Here is a 12,294-nt window from a genome sequence, read left to right on the forward strand (position 1 = left end):
CGACACAGAACTTTAGGTCAGGTAGAACCCTAGGGGAGGAGATGGAACTGGAGAACAGGTGATGGACTCACAGAGGGAAGGTGGAACCTAAGGGGGGAGTTTGTGGAAACAGGATGTTGAAAAACCTTAGAGGAGAGGTGGAACCTTGGAGGAACTGGTGGAAATTGAGAAAAGTGATGGAATATCAGTGGTAGAGCTGGAACCTCAGTAGAGCAGATAGAACTGCTGAGATGGAGTTGGAAACATAGAGAAGGGGATGAAGCCTCTGTATGGGGTGGTACCTCAGAGGAGGAGATGGATAGGTCTATCTGGTGTTGTCACGGTCTTTGTGTCTCTTGCTCGACAAAAGTTGAATGAGGCAAGAAGGGAATGAACTTACAGCAATTTATTCTGCATTTTTGTGCACAAATGAATTGCCTTAAAATTGTGAAGGAATGGTCCCACATCTCTTGTTGGGACCGATGCATATACAAGATCCTGATTCAGACAGGTGTCTAGAGCAGGGTAAAGTGGAACATTTACTATAATATCGCGGACTACAATGAAAAACTCAGCGACACAAAGATGGATAAAGTCACAGTTCTGGTATGTGAATGGCTCTGTGCCTTCATCCTGCTCTGACCAGCCTTCAGGAGGGAGTGACTAGTACAGAAAGTATAGATTATTCAACAGACTAATCTATTTGTTCATGAAGCATTGATCTTTCGCTTACCGGTCCTTGTCCATGACACAGAAGGAGAAAGGGAAGCTGGCTGCGATCTTTTCAAATTCGTCCTGCGAAATATACCCATCCTGGTCATGGTCATAGTTCTTGAAGACAGACTGGATGAAAACATTGAAACGGAATAGCCTTAACAGAGATCTCAAGAGCAGGTCTTAGTAACTGATAGAGCGCGCGGGTCACCCGACCAATAATTTCGCCACTTCCGGTCTTCGGGCCCATATAACCAATAACAATTTATATCATAGTTAATGCACATCTTTTGTTCCCTTTTCACTGTCAACTGTATGCATGCTATTCATTCACCATCAAGTACCTATGTCTCCTTTCATCGTGCTCATTCGTATTGTTAAAGATCCCTCATGCCTTTTTTGCAAGTCTACATAGCTACTCTGGTAGTAAGGCTTCTGTTTGTGTTTTACTCTTGCTTTGGGCACAGCACATACATTTCGATACAATCTACTCTTTCACGACCTTCAGCTCCATCTTTTTTCCTTGATAAGGTTATTTCTATTTGATGCCCGGCGTTGATTGGTTATGTAGTGTCACCTCCTGACAGTAGATTACACGAAAGTCCTTGTAGAATTTCAAACCTGGCCAGAACAGTCTTAATTGTATTTATTTGTACTCCTGGCACCCAATAAAGTTCTTTCAGAGCACAGTCTTGCTCCTTAGTTTTGTAGAGACCAGTTACTTATTTTCCTTATGAGGCACTCCAGTATAGCTGGAGTTACCGCAGTGTAGTCAGTAGAAGGTACCAAGTTCTGGTTAATTCAATATGATGTTTATACTGTGGGTTCCGTGCAGGGTGTTAGAGTGTACAAGAAATGGTGGCGCCTGTGCTGGTAGCGGCGAGTATGGGTACAAGCAACAAATTGAGAACGGTGCAACTAGGGCAGAGGAGACACCAAAACCTCTGTAGGGGTGGGCAACGGCGCAACAAAATAGATACAACACAAGTCCTATGCACACGTGTGCACAGGATTTGTGTTATGATGTTTATACTGTCCAAAATACATCCTGATAGTTCCTAGCTAGCTATATAGCAAGGTCGACAAATGACTTGCATCTAAAGAGATTTGAGTCTCTATTAAGACAGTTGTGTATTACTCCAGGTATAATCTTTCCATTTTTGCATGGTTCAATGTGCTGTTCTCTTTCAGAATGTATATGATAGTAAATCTAAAATTCCCAGATGAATATACTACCACCCAAAAAGGTTAGAAATATTAAAAGAAGCAACAGATTTGACTTTTACATCTCTGGGCACAAGGTTGTGTATACTTGTATTATGTATACAATTTGGTATTTTGTGAAAAGTAAGTTTAATAACTCAGTCCCTCAAAATAAGTAATTACTGACTGTGACTCTGAATACTTGGTCCCAGTTGCTCTGACTCAAACATCCCCCATGGCCAGATATCCTGTTTGCGCTGCTGAAGTGCGTCATGTTTCGCTTTGACTCTCTTGTACTAATGAAAATGACTCACGCCACAGCAGTTTGCGACTAATATCACTCTCTCTGCTGCTGCAGTAACGTCCTCTTTTCAGATGGACTAACATGAGGAATCTGGACATTTACTACACAAATTAAGGTGACAAATCTTGCCAATAGTTTTGTGCAAGGAGAGATATCTCCAGCAATTTTGTAACTATCTGAAACAAGTTACCCCAATAAAAGTATCTTGCTGCAGAGGTTTCACAACTTCAATACCAGGAAGTACTGACTGTATTAAAACAGACTTTCTAAAACATCAAAGTGCTTGAAAAAAATGTAGATAAAGAAAAATGTAAATTCAAGGCTTACTTTGGATTAGGTTTGACCTGCCTATGAGCTTTAGAAGGTGAGCTTGAGGATTTGTGATTGACTTGGAGACTGTTTTACAAAATCATTTATATGTAATCCTGTATTTCCGCAATCTTCTCCATACTCACATCCACCATTCGCTGCACGTGCTTGCTGATGGTCTTGGGGTCTGGTTTTGGGGCGACTCCTGACGCCCAGTCTGCAACCACTGGTGGCTTGGAAGGCGTCAAGGGCTGAGTGGAAATAAACAGGAGACAATTATCAGAGATTGCCTGCTTTGAAACATACCTTGCTCATTTTTTACATTCCTGATGTTATAGCTTACTTTAAGAGGAACTTCTTGAGTGAATTGATTTTAAAGGATTAAAATTCAGTCCATGGCGTGAACTGGTTCTCTTTCTTTCTCCCTGACAACTCGTAGCCTTTATGACCTTTACAACACGCACAATTATCATTCAGTGGAAGAACATGCTCATTTTTTCTATAGCACTTAACATGGGTATTTTATTTATTTTGCCTTCTCATTTTTAGGTCTGGTTTGATAGTGCGACTATTATTTGTATTTAATAGCCTTTGGGTCCGCCCCTTTTAATAACTGGCTTTCTGCAGCAAACCTTTCTCAGTCGTTGGCTTGAGAGTTTGTCAACCATGTCTTGTCTCGGCCCAGTTGAGTATTAATCTTTCACCTAATGCTATAGGCTGTTTGGGTAGATCCTTCCACCTCAACTAGAGTGCTGGCATTGAACTCCAGGTGGAACTACTTTACTGGTAAATTCCTCGCTGTCCGCTGCTGCTAGGGCACTCCCATGTGTTTTGCTCTAAGGTGCGGACACTGCATGCGTTTGCACAGCAGACCCACACCTATTGACTTTTCCAATGCTTGATATCCATATCAGCTTGGATGACGGAACTCTTTATCCAGCTGAAGGCAGCTAAGACCGAAATCCTGCTGTTTGGCTCGGCTCAAGCGTCCTGGTCCCCTAAGTGGTGGCCTGCAGTGTTCGGCCCTGCCCCTTCTCCTACTACTACAGTGGCAAAAAAATGTAGGGGTACGTTTGGATGTATTGTTGACTACTGCAGGGACCTGCTACCATACCCTGAGTATTTTGCGCAGAGTGTTCCTGTGGCTGCCTTGTTCGGTACGTAGAACTCGGATTCCGGCTTTGATCATTGCCCGCCTGCATTATTGCAATGCTTTATTTATTTATTTATTTATTCAAAGTTTTATATAGCGCGAACAAGATCTTTACAGATATCAGAGCGCTTCACAATGACAAGGTAGGGGCAGTAGGAATGAACAGAGGTAGTGGGAACAATGTAGTAGTCACCAACACGAAAGGATCATAATAACATACATAAAACATATCAATATACAGTCAGGTAAACAAGTAATATGAGACGGCACAAGTCATTGATCCCAATACAGAGGTGTTCAGGTACAACTTGGGTGTGTGGAAGGCTTATACCAGTGTTTTAGTGTAGTCATCAGGTAGAGGTATAGTGCCAAAGGACAAGGTGAGCATTGACACAAGGCAATGCAGAGTCTCTGATCCAACACCTATAAGGTTCAGGAGATCTTGGCCAGAAGGATGGTTTTCACCTCTTTCTTGAAGAGTGCAGTGGAGGAGATACGCCTTGTTTCAGGAGGGAGCGCATTCCAGATCCTGGGTGCCATTCCTGAGAAGGAGCGCTTGTAGGTTTTCTCTTTCCGGAATCTACGGGGTTTCAGGAGTAGATTTTTTGAGCTTCTATTGGATCTCGAACCTCCTGATATAGACAACTTTTGAGCGAGGTAGTTGGGTGCATTGTGGTGCACGGCCGCGCTTTATTGGCGCCTGCTAACGAATCCCTTCTCAGCAGACTACAGATTGTACAAAACGTTGCTGGCATGACTGGCTCTCAAAATGCCGCCTCGCACCTCCCCAGGGTCATTGTTAAAACAACTCCACTGGCTCACGATCCGGCAGAGAATTAAGTTCAAGCTCTGCTGTCCGAATCGTCGACTCAGATTGGAAGGTAAAGGGTTGCTAGTGGTCCCCCGCTACAGGAAAATACGATCAGGGGGGAAAACTGTTGCCTACCTTGACCCGAAATACTGGAACACCTTGCCGGAGGACTTGCGCAAATGCCCCAGTCTTTTTTGCTTCAGGAAACTTCTGAAGACGGAATTATTCCAGGACTGATCTGTGTCTGTCCTGTACCCTCTCTATGGTGGCACGGAGATACCCCTACGAGAGTGATTCCAGCACTTTACAAAACCCTTACATGGTACAAACATAGATTTGGTAGGCAATCCAAGTGGCGAATTGGAATATAAGCTGCATGTTCTGGATATTTTTTTAAGGAAATATTCACATTAGAGGTGAATCCACTATTCTGTTCCCTAAGTTAAAAAAACACCATAACATACATTCCAGGATCGGAGAGAAGATCAGGAGCTAATGTTAGGGAGAAGCCCCTCTGATTTTACCATGTGACACCGGTATATATAAGAAATGGTTCTGTGGCCCTGCTTGTTAAACTCCATTGCATTCTACATGGATGCAATGACCTCCTTGCACAGCAAAAGGCAGACAGGCAACTTAGCTCCAGTGATGCAGCCCCCCTCCCATCTTCCAGTGGCCCTTGCTCTGCCAGGGAAGTCAGTTAGCGGTAGCAGCTCGTACTCCTGGCTCCCGCTTTGGTACCACCGGCCCTTACTACCTCTCACCTCAGAGGTCATGAAAGCAGTGGCTTTCTTTAGTTTGCATAGTTTTCTCTACTTGCCCTACCCCACGTCCCACAGCAGCCAGTAAGAGGCTATTGGGGTGCTGAGTTTGGGATGAGGGATCAACGTTGTGATGCCATTGGCTGTCAAAGGATTTGTGATGTCACTTAGGAATCCTCTGGTTTTTGGTGACTCAAAGTGGATGTGGCCGGCACGTGGCTTTTGTATGTTTGTGAAGTGACCTGCACCTACATGAGGGACGCCTCATCCTATTTCAGAGGGCATGGCTTCTGTAAGGGCATATTTCTTTTGTTGTTATAAAAACCTGTTTATTCAGAAGGATTAAAATCAACAACAAAAATCTTATCACACTGAAATACAGGATTAGTGACCGGATACGTGACATTTTAGTGCATATGTGATAGCCTATGTCAAATAGGACGCATATTACAAAATGTACAGCCCTCTACTGCATGATCACGGTGTAGAGGTGCTTGGTGCTACATGTGTGATGGCATAAAGGCGCTTGATACTATATGTTTGATGGTGTACAGGAGCATGGTGCTACATGTGTGATGGCGTAGAGGCACTTCATGCTCCATGTGTGATGGTGTAAAGGGGCTTGGTGCTACATATGTGATGGCGTAGGGACGCTTAATGCTTCATGTGTGATGGCGTAAAGGAGCTTGGTGCTACATATGTGATATCGTAGAAGCGCTTGGTGCTACATATGTGATGGCGTAGAGGCAATTGGGGCTACATGTGTGATGGCGTACATGAGCTTGGTGCTACATGTGTGATTTTTTAGAGGCGCTTGATGCTCCATGTTTGATGGCGTAGAGGCGCTTGGTGCTACATGTGTGATGGCGTAGAGGTGCTTGGTGCTACATGTGTGATGGCATAAAGGCGCTTGGTGCTACAAGGGTGATGGCTTAGAGGCACTTGATGCTGCATGTGTGATGGGGTAAAGGTGCTTGGTGCTACATGTGTGATTGTTTAGAGGCACTTGATGCTTCATGTGTGATGGCATAGAGGCGCTTTGTGCTACATGTATGATGGCTTAGAGGTGCTTGGTACTACATGTGTGAAGGGGTAGAGGTACTTGGTGCTATGTGTGATGGTATAGAGGCGCTTGGTGCTACATGTATGATGGCATAGAGGTACTTAGTGCTACATGTGTGATGGCGTAGAGGTACTTGGTGCTACATGTGTGATGGTGTAGAGGTACTTGGTGCTACATGTGTGATGGCGTAGAGGTATTTGGTGCTCCATGTGTGATGGCAAAAAGGCGCTTGGTGCTACAATTGTGATGGCGGAGGGGTGCTTGATGCTACATGTGTGATGGTATAGAGGTGTTTGGAGCTACATGTATGATGGTGCATAGGTGCTACATGTGAGATGGCGTAGAGGTACTTAGTGCTACATGTGTGATGGCGTAGAGGTACTTGGTGCTACATGTGTGATGGTGTAGAGGTACTTGGTGCTACATGTGTGAAGGGGTAGAGGTATTTGGTGCTACATGTATGATGGTGTAGAGGCGCTAGGTGCTACATGTGTGATGGCATAGAGGTACTTGGTGTTACATGTGTGATGGTGTAGAGGTGCTAGGTGCTACATGTGTGATGGCGTAGAGCCGCTAGGTGCTACATGTGTGAAGGGGTAGAGGTACTTGGTGCTACATGTATGATGGTGTAGAGGCGCTAGGTGCTACATGTGTGATGCTGTAGGGGTGCTTGGTGCAACACGTGTGATGCCGTAGGGGTGCTTGGTGCTACATGTGTGATAGCGTAGAGGTGCTTGGTGCTACATGTGTGATAGCGTAGAGGTGCTTGGTGCTACATGTGTGATAGCGTAGAGGTGCTAAGTGCTACATGTGTGATGGCGTAGAGGTACTTGGTGCTACATGTATGATGGTTTAGAGGTGCTAGGTGCTACATGTGTGATGGCGTGGAGGTACTTGGTGCTACATGTATGATGGTGTAGAGGTGCTAGGTGCTACATGTGTGATGGCATAGAGGTACTTGGTGTTACATGTGTGATGGTGTAGAGGTGCTAGGTGCTACATGTGTGATGGCGTAGAGCCGCTAGGTGCTACATGTGTGAAGGGGTAGAGGTACTTGGTGCTACATGTATGATGGTGTAGAGGCGCTAGGTGCTACATGTGTGATGCTGTAGGGGTGCTTGGTGCAACACGTGTGATGCCATAGGGGTGCTTGGTGCTACATGTGTGATAGCGTAGGGGTGCTTGGTGCTACATGTGTGATAGCGTAGAGGTGCTAGGTGCTACATGTGGACCTGTATAGAGGTGCTTGGTGCTACATGTTTGATGGCTTAGAGGTGCTTGGTACTACATGTGTGAAGGGGTAGAGGTACTTGGTGCTATGTGTGATGGTATAGAGGCGCTTGGTGCTACATGTATGATGGCGTAGAGGTACTTAGTGCTACATGTGTGATGGCGTAGAGGTACTTGGTGCTACATGTGTGATGGTGTAGAGGTACTTGGTGCTACATGTGTGATGGCGTAGAGATGCTTAGTGCTACATGTGTGATAGCGTAGAGGTGCTACAAGTGTGACAGCGTAGAGGTGCTAGGTGCTACATGTGTGATAGCGTAGAGTTGCTAGGTGCTACATGTGTGATGGCGTAGAGGTACTTGGTGCTACATGTATGATGGTGTAGAGGTGATAAGTGCTACATGTGTAGTGTAGGGGTGCTTGGTGCTACCTGTGTGATAGCGAAGGAGTGCTTGGTACTACATGTGTGATAGCGTAGGGGTGCTTGGTGTTACATGTGTGATAGCATAGAGGTGCTTGGTGCTACACGTATGATGGCCTAGAGGTGTTTGGTGCTATATGTGTGATGGCATAAAGGCGCTTGGTGCTACAAGGGTGATGGCTTAGAGGCACTTGATGCTGCATGTGTGATGGGGTAGAGGTGCTGGGTGCTACATGTGTGATGGTGTAGAGGTGCATTGTGCTACATGTGTGGTGGCTCTTTGTCATAAAGGACACTGGCTACAGAACTGACAGGCCTGGGAGGCATGGATAGGCGGGTGGTCACACACGTGTGACAGCGTTCTGTTTTAGAGCACAGATTACAAAATATACACCATTGTGTTTAGGAGCAGGGCCAGGAAACACCTGGGTTACATGTGTGACAGCGCTCTGTTTCAAGAGCACGGATTAGAAAATATACACTACTGTGTTCAGGACCATGGCCAGGTGGGACTTGGCTTATACATGTGACCGCGCTCTGTCTGTTTTAAGAGCACCAATTAGAAAATAGGAGAATGGTCCGGTCGGACCTGGGTTACATGAGTAACAGTGCTCTGTCCGTCTTAAATATTGATCAAGATCGGGCTACCCTTGTAGGCTTGGGTAATAAAGTTTGAGTGCAGATGCCTATAAGGGATTTTATTTAGCAAACAACATCATTCTTTTAAGCATTATATGTGAATGCCTCCTTCAATACCGCCACCTTCCCGGAGAGCTGGAAGCACGCCGAGATCAGCGCCCTCCTGAAGAAACCTACAGCGGACCCCACCGATCTCAAAAACTTCCGCCCCATCTCGCTCCTCCCTTTTCCTGCTAAAGTCATCGAGAAGATCGTCAACAGACAGCTGACCGCCTTCCTCGAGACGAACGGATCCCTCGACCCCTCGCAGTCCGGCTTCAGAGCCAACCACAGCACCAAGACCGCCCTCATCGCAGCCACCGACGACATCCGGACCCTGCTCGACAAGGGGGAAACAGTGGCCCTCATCCTCCTGGACCTCTCCGCTGCATTCGACACGGTCTGCCACCGCACCCTAGTCCAGCGCCTCAGCAACATTGGTATCCAAGAGAAGGCACTGGAGTGGATCATCTCGTTCCTCGCCGGAAGAACACAAAGAGTCCGCCTCCCCCCGTTTCGCTCCGAGGCCACCGAAGTCATCTGCGGCGTCCCGAAAGGATCTTCACTCAGCCCCACCCTCTTCAACATCTACATGAAACCTCTCGCAGCCATCGCACGCCAGCACAACCTCAACATCATCTCTTACGCCGACGACACCCAGCTGATCCTCTCCCTCACCAGAGACCGCGACACCGCCAGAACCTGCCTACACGAAGGGATGAAAGACGTCGCCGAGTGGATGAAGGACAGCCGCCTGAAACTGAACTCGGACAAGACGGAAGTCCTCATCCTGGGATCTTCGCCCTCCGCCTGGGACGACTCCTGGTGGCCCCCAGCCCTGGGCACCGCACCCAAGCCAACCGACCGACCACGCACGCAACCTGGGCTTCATCCTGGACCCCTCCCTCTCGATGACCAGACAAGTCAACGCCGTCTCCTCATCGTGCTTCAACACCCTGCGTATGCTTCGCAAGATCTTCCGCTGGATCCCGACCGAGACCAGGAAGACTGTCACCCAGGCACTCGTCACCAGCCGACTGGACTACGGAAGCGCCCTCTACGCAGGAACCACAGCCAAGCTACAGAAAAGACTCCAGCGCATCCAGAACGCCTCCGCCCGACTCATCCTGGATGTCCCCCGACGCAGCCACATCTCCAGCCACCTGAGGAACCTGCACTGGCTCCCCGTCGACAAGAGGATCACGTTCCGGCTCCTCACCCACGCACACAAGTCTCTCCACGACCTGGGCCCCAAGTACCTCAACAACCGCCTGACCTTCTACACGCCCACCCGCCAGCTACGGTCCACCAGCCTCGCCCTCGCAGCCGTACCACGCATCCGAAGAGCCACCGCCGGAGGAAGATCCTTCTCTTACCTGGCTGCCAAGACTTGGAACTCCCTCCCCATCCACCTTCGGCTGACCCAGGACCATCTCGCCTTCAGGAAACAACTCAAGACCTGGCTGTTCGAGCAGTAGCATACCCCTCCCCCCAAGCGCCTTGAGACCCTCCCGGGTGAGTAGTGCGCTATACAAATGGCATGATTGATTGAATGCTCTAGAACTAGCATCAAAAATATAAATTTTAGCGTAAATTACCAAATCTATGGTGAATAAATCTCATACAATAAAAGAAGCATAACTGTGTGTTTTTTTTTGTACAAATTTATACTCAAAATTAGAGATTTAATAGTACATGTATAACTCATATATACAGGGGTGACAGAAGCCAAAATCACACAAAATATTTTCTTATGTCACTAATGTATTTAGACGTATTTCAAAATATAACCTTAATGGAAACAGCCTATGTATACAACATGAATTTCCTGGACACAAAGTCTCTTTAGTGGGTTGAAAAATGGATTGATGTGTTCAAGTTTCGTCTTTTATGTTGCCAATCTGTAAGACCATCTTCAGGATATAGCATTCATATATTGTTCATATATATAACAAAGACCCTTTGATGAGTGGTTCAGTCAGACCACTTGTTGCTTGATGTTATATGCATATATTGGGCTTTAAAACTCTGTTTGTTGTACTTGATAGAGTCCCGTATTAACCATTAATTGATATGAGCATTCCATCTGCGCAAATTATATTGAACTATTCCATCTCGCCGTCAAGGATTGCCGAGTCTGTCTGTCTGTATTAAGAGCATGGATTACAAAATATAAACTACTGTGTTCATGGGCAGGGCCAGGTGGCAACTAAGGTACATGCAAGACAGTGATCTGTCTGTTTTAAGAGCACAGATTACAAAATATACAGCAGTGTGTTCAGGAGCATGGCTTTATGGGACCTGGGTTACACGTATAACAGTGCTCTGTCTGTCTTAAGACGTGGTAAGATAAACAAGGGGACCCCAATACTAGAACCAGGGGTAACTATTATGTTTTAGAAAACAATGGTTCCTAAGTGGCCAATATGGTCCAAATAGACATGAACAATTGCATTAGAGGTTGTGTTAATCAATATGCCTAGGCATATTGGGTAATTAATGCCAGAAGGAGCAATATGGAAGTTACTTAACAGGGACTCAAGGGAGTTATGCAACACATATTTTATATATTATTTTTCAGCAATATGAAAATATAGCTCAAGTGCTCACAAAAAAGTGACAACAAGCGTGATGTGGTGAGTGAGGGTGACTTAAAATGTATACATTGCATTGACAACAGAAAGTAGAGACTCCTAAATGACAACTTTTTAACAATACAAGGAGTCCTTTGTTGTAGGGGGTCGACAGCGTTTTTTAGTCAGTGTCCATTATCACACAACCCTATCACACACGTAGCTGTAGCTACCTTCTGGCTCGTGCATGCACCTAAAGGGTGTATAATGTTTAATAAGTGTCCATTATGACAGAGTGCTATCCTATGTGTAGCTATACCTCCCGGCCCCTTGCATGCACATCACATAAGGACTGTATATTTTTTAATAGTATCTTTTATGACCGAGTGTTATCACACATGAAGCTGTAAGCACCAATTGGCCCGCGCATGCATATAAGGGCTGTATTTTGTTTAATAGTGTCCTTTATGGAGGAACGTTGTCACACATGAAGCTTTAGGTACCTTTTTGTCCATCCATGCACCTAAAGTGTGTATATTGTTTTATCAGTGTCTGTTATGACACAGCGCTATAACTGGTGAAGCTGTAGGTACCTCCCGGCCCTGTGCATGTGCCTAAAGGCGTTACCTACTGTTTCATGTATGTTAGAGTTTTGTCAAAGATGCTATTAAACAATATACAGACCTTAATTACTGGGAGGAGCCAACAGCTTCAGGTGACAGCGCTGTCATAAAGGACGCGTATTAAACATTATACAGGCTTGAGGAGTGTGATGAGGCAGGAGGTACCTACAGCTTTATGTGCATTAGCGCTCTGCCATAAAAATGCTGTGAAACAATACACAAAACCAAAGGGGATGATGGACGGAGCGTTGAACATTGCAAGCACTCACCCCCAGTCAACTGATCTGGGTTTAATGCATCATCATTCTTTAGCTCACTCTGCCACCCCAGTTCAGACATGGCCATACGCAAATCAGTCTGACCCTGTGCCTCATGGGAACAGTCCTTAGTTGGCAGGGTATGCTCAGACGTGAGTCCCTTGCTCACTTTGCCACTGGATTCAAGGAAGCCTGGCTGATGACGGCTGATTAGC

General features: G+C 46.1%; 1 protein-coding gene across 4 annotated transcripts in view; it reads right to left on the reverse strand.

The window, feature by feature from the left end:
* The window catches only part of RASGRP1 (RAS guanyl releasing protein 1), a 350,649-nt gene that overhangs the window by 23,037 nt on the left and 315,318 nt on the right, over nucleotides 1-12,294 (reverse strand). For all 4 annotated transcript variants that reach the window (XR_013600832.1, XR_013600831.1, XM_078659443.1 and 1 more), the window contains 2 exons: nucleotides 2,656-2,760; nucleotides 713-822 (listed from right to left, as the gene is read on the reverse strand). Coding sequence is in view for 2 of the 4 variants with exons in the window: in XM_078659443.1 (XP_078515569.1) it covers nucleotides 713-822; nucleotides 2,656-2,760 (215 nt within the window). In the remaining 2 variants the exon portion in view is untranslated. The remainder of the gene's footprint in view (nucleotides 1-712; nucleotides 823-2,655; nucleotides 2,761-12,294) is intronic.

This window comes from Lissotriton helveticus, chromosome 9 (genome assembly GCF_964261635.1).
Source record: "Lissotriton helveticus chromosome 9, aLisHel1.1, whole genome shotgun sequence".
Classification (NCBI taxonomy): domain Eukaryota; kingdom Metazoa; phylum Chordata; class Amphibia; order Caudata; family Salamandridae; genus Lissotriton; species Lissotriton helveticus.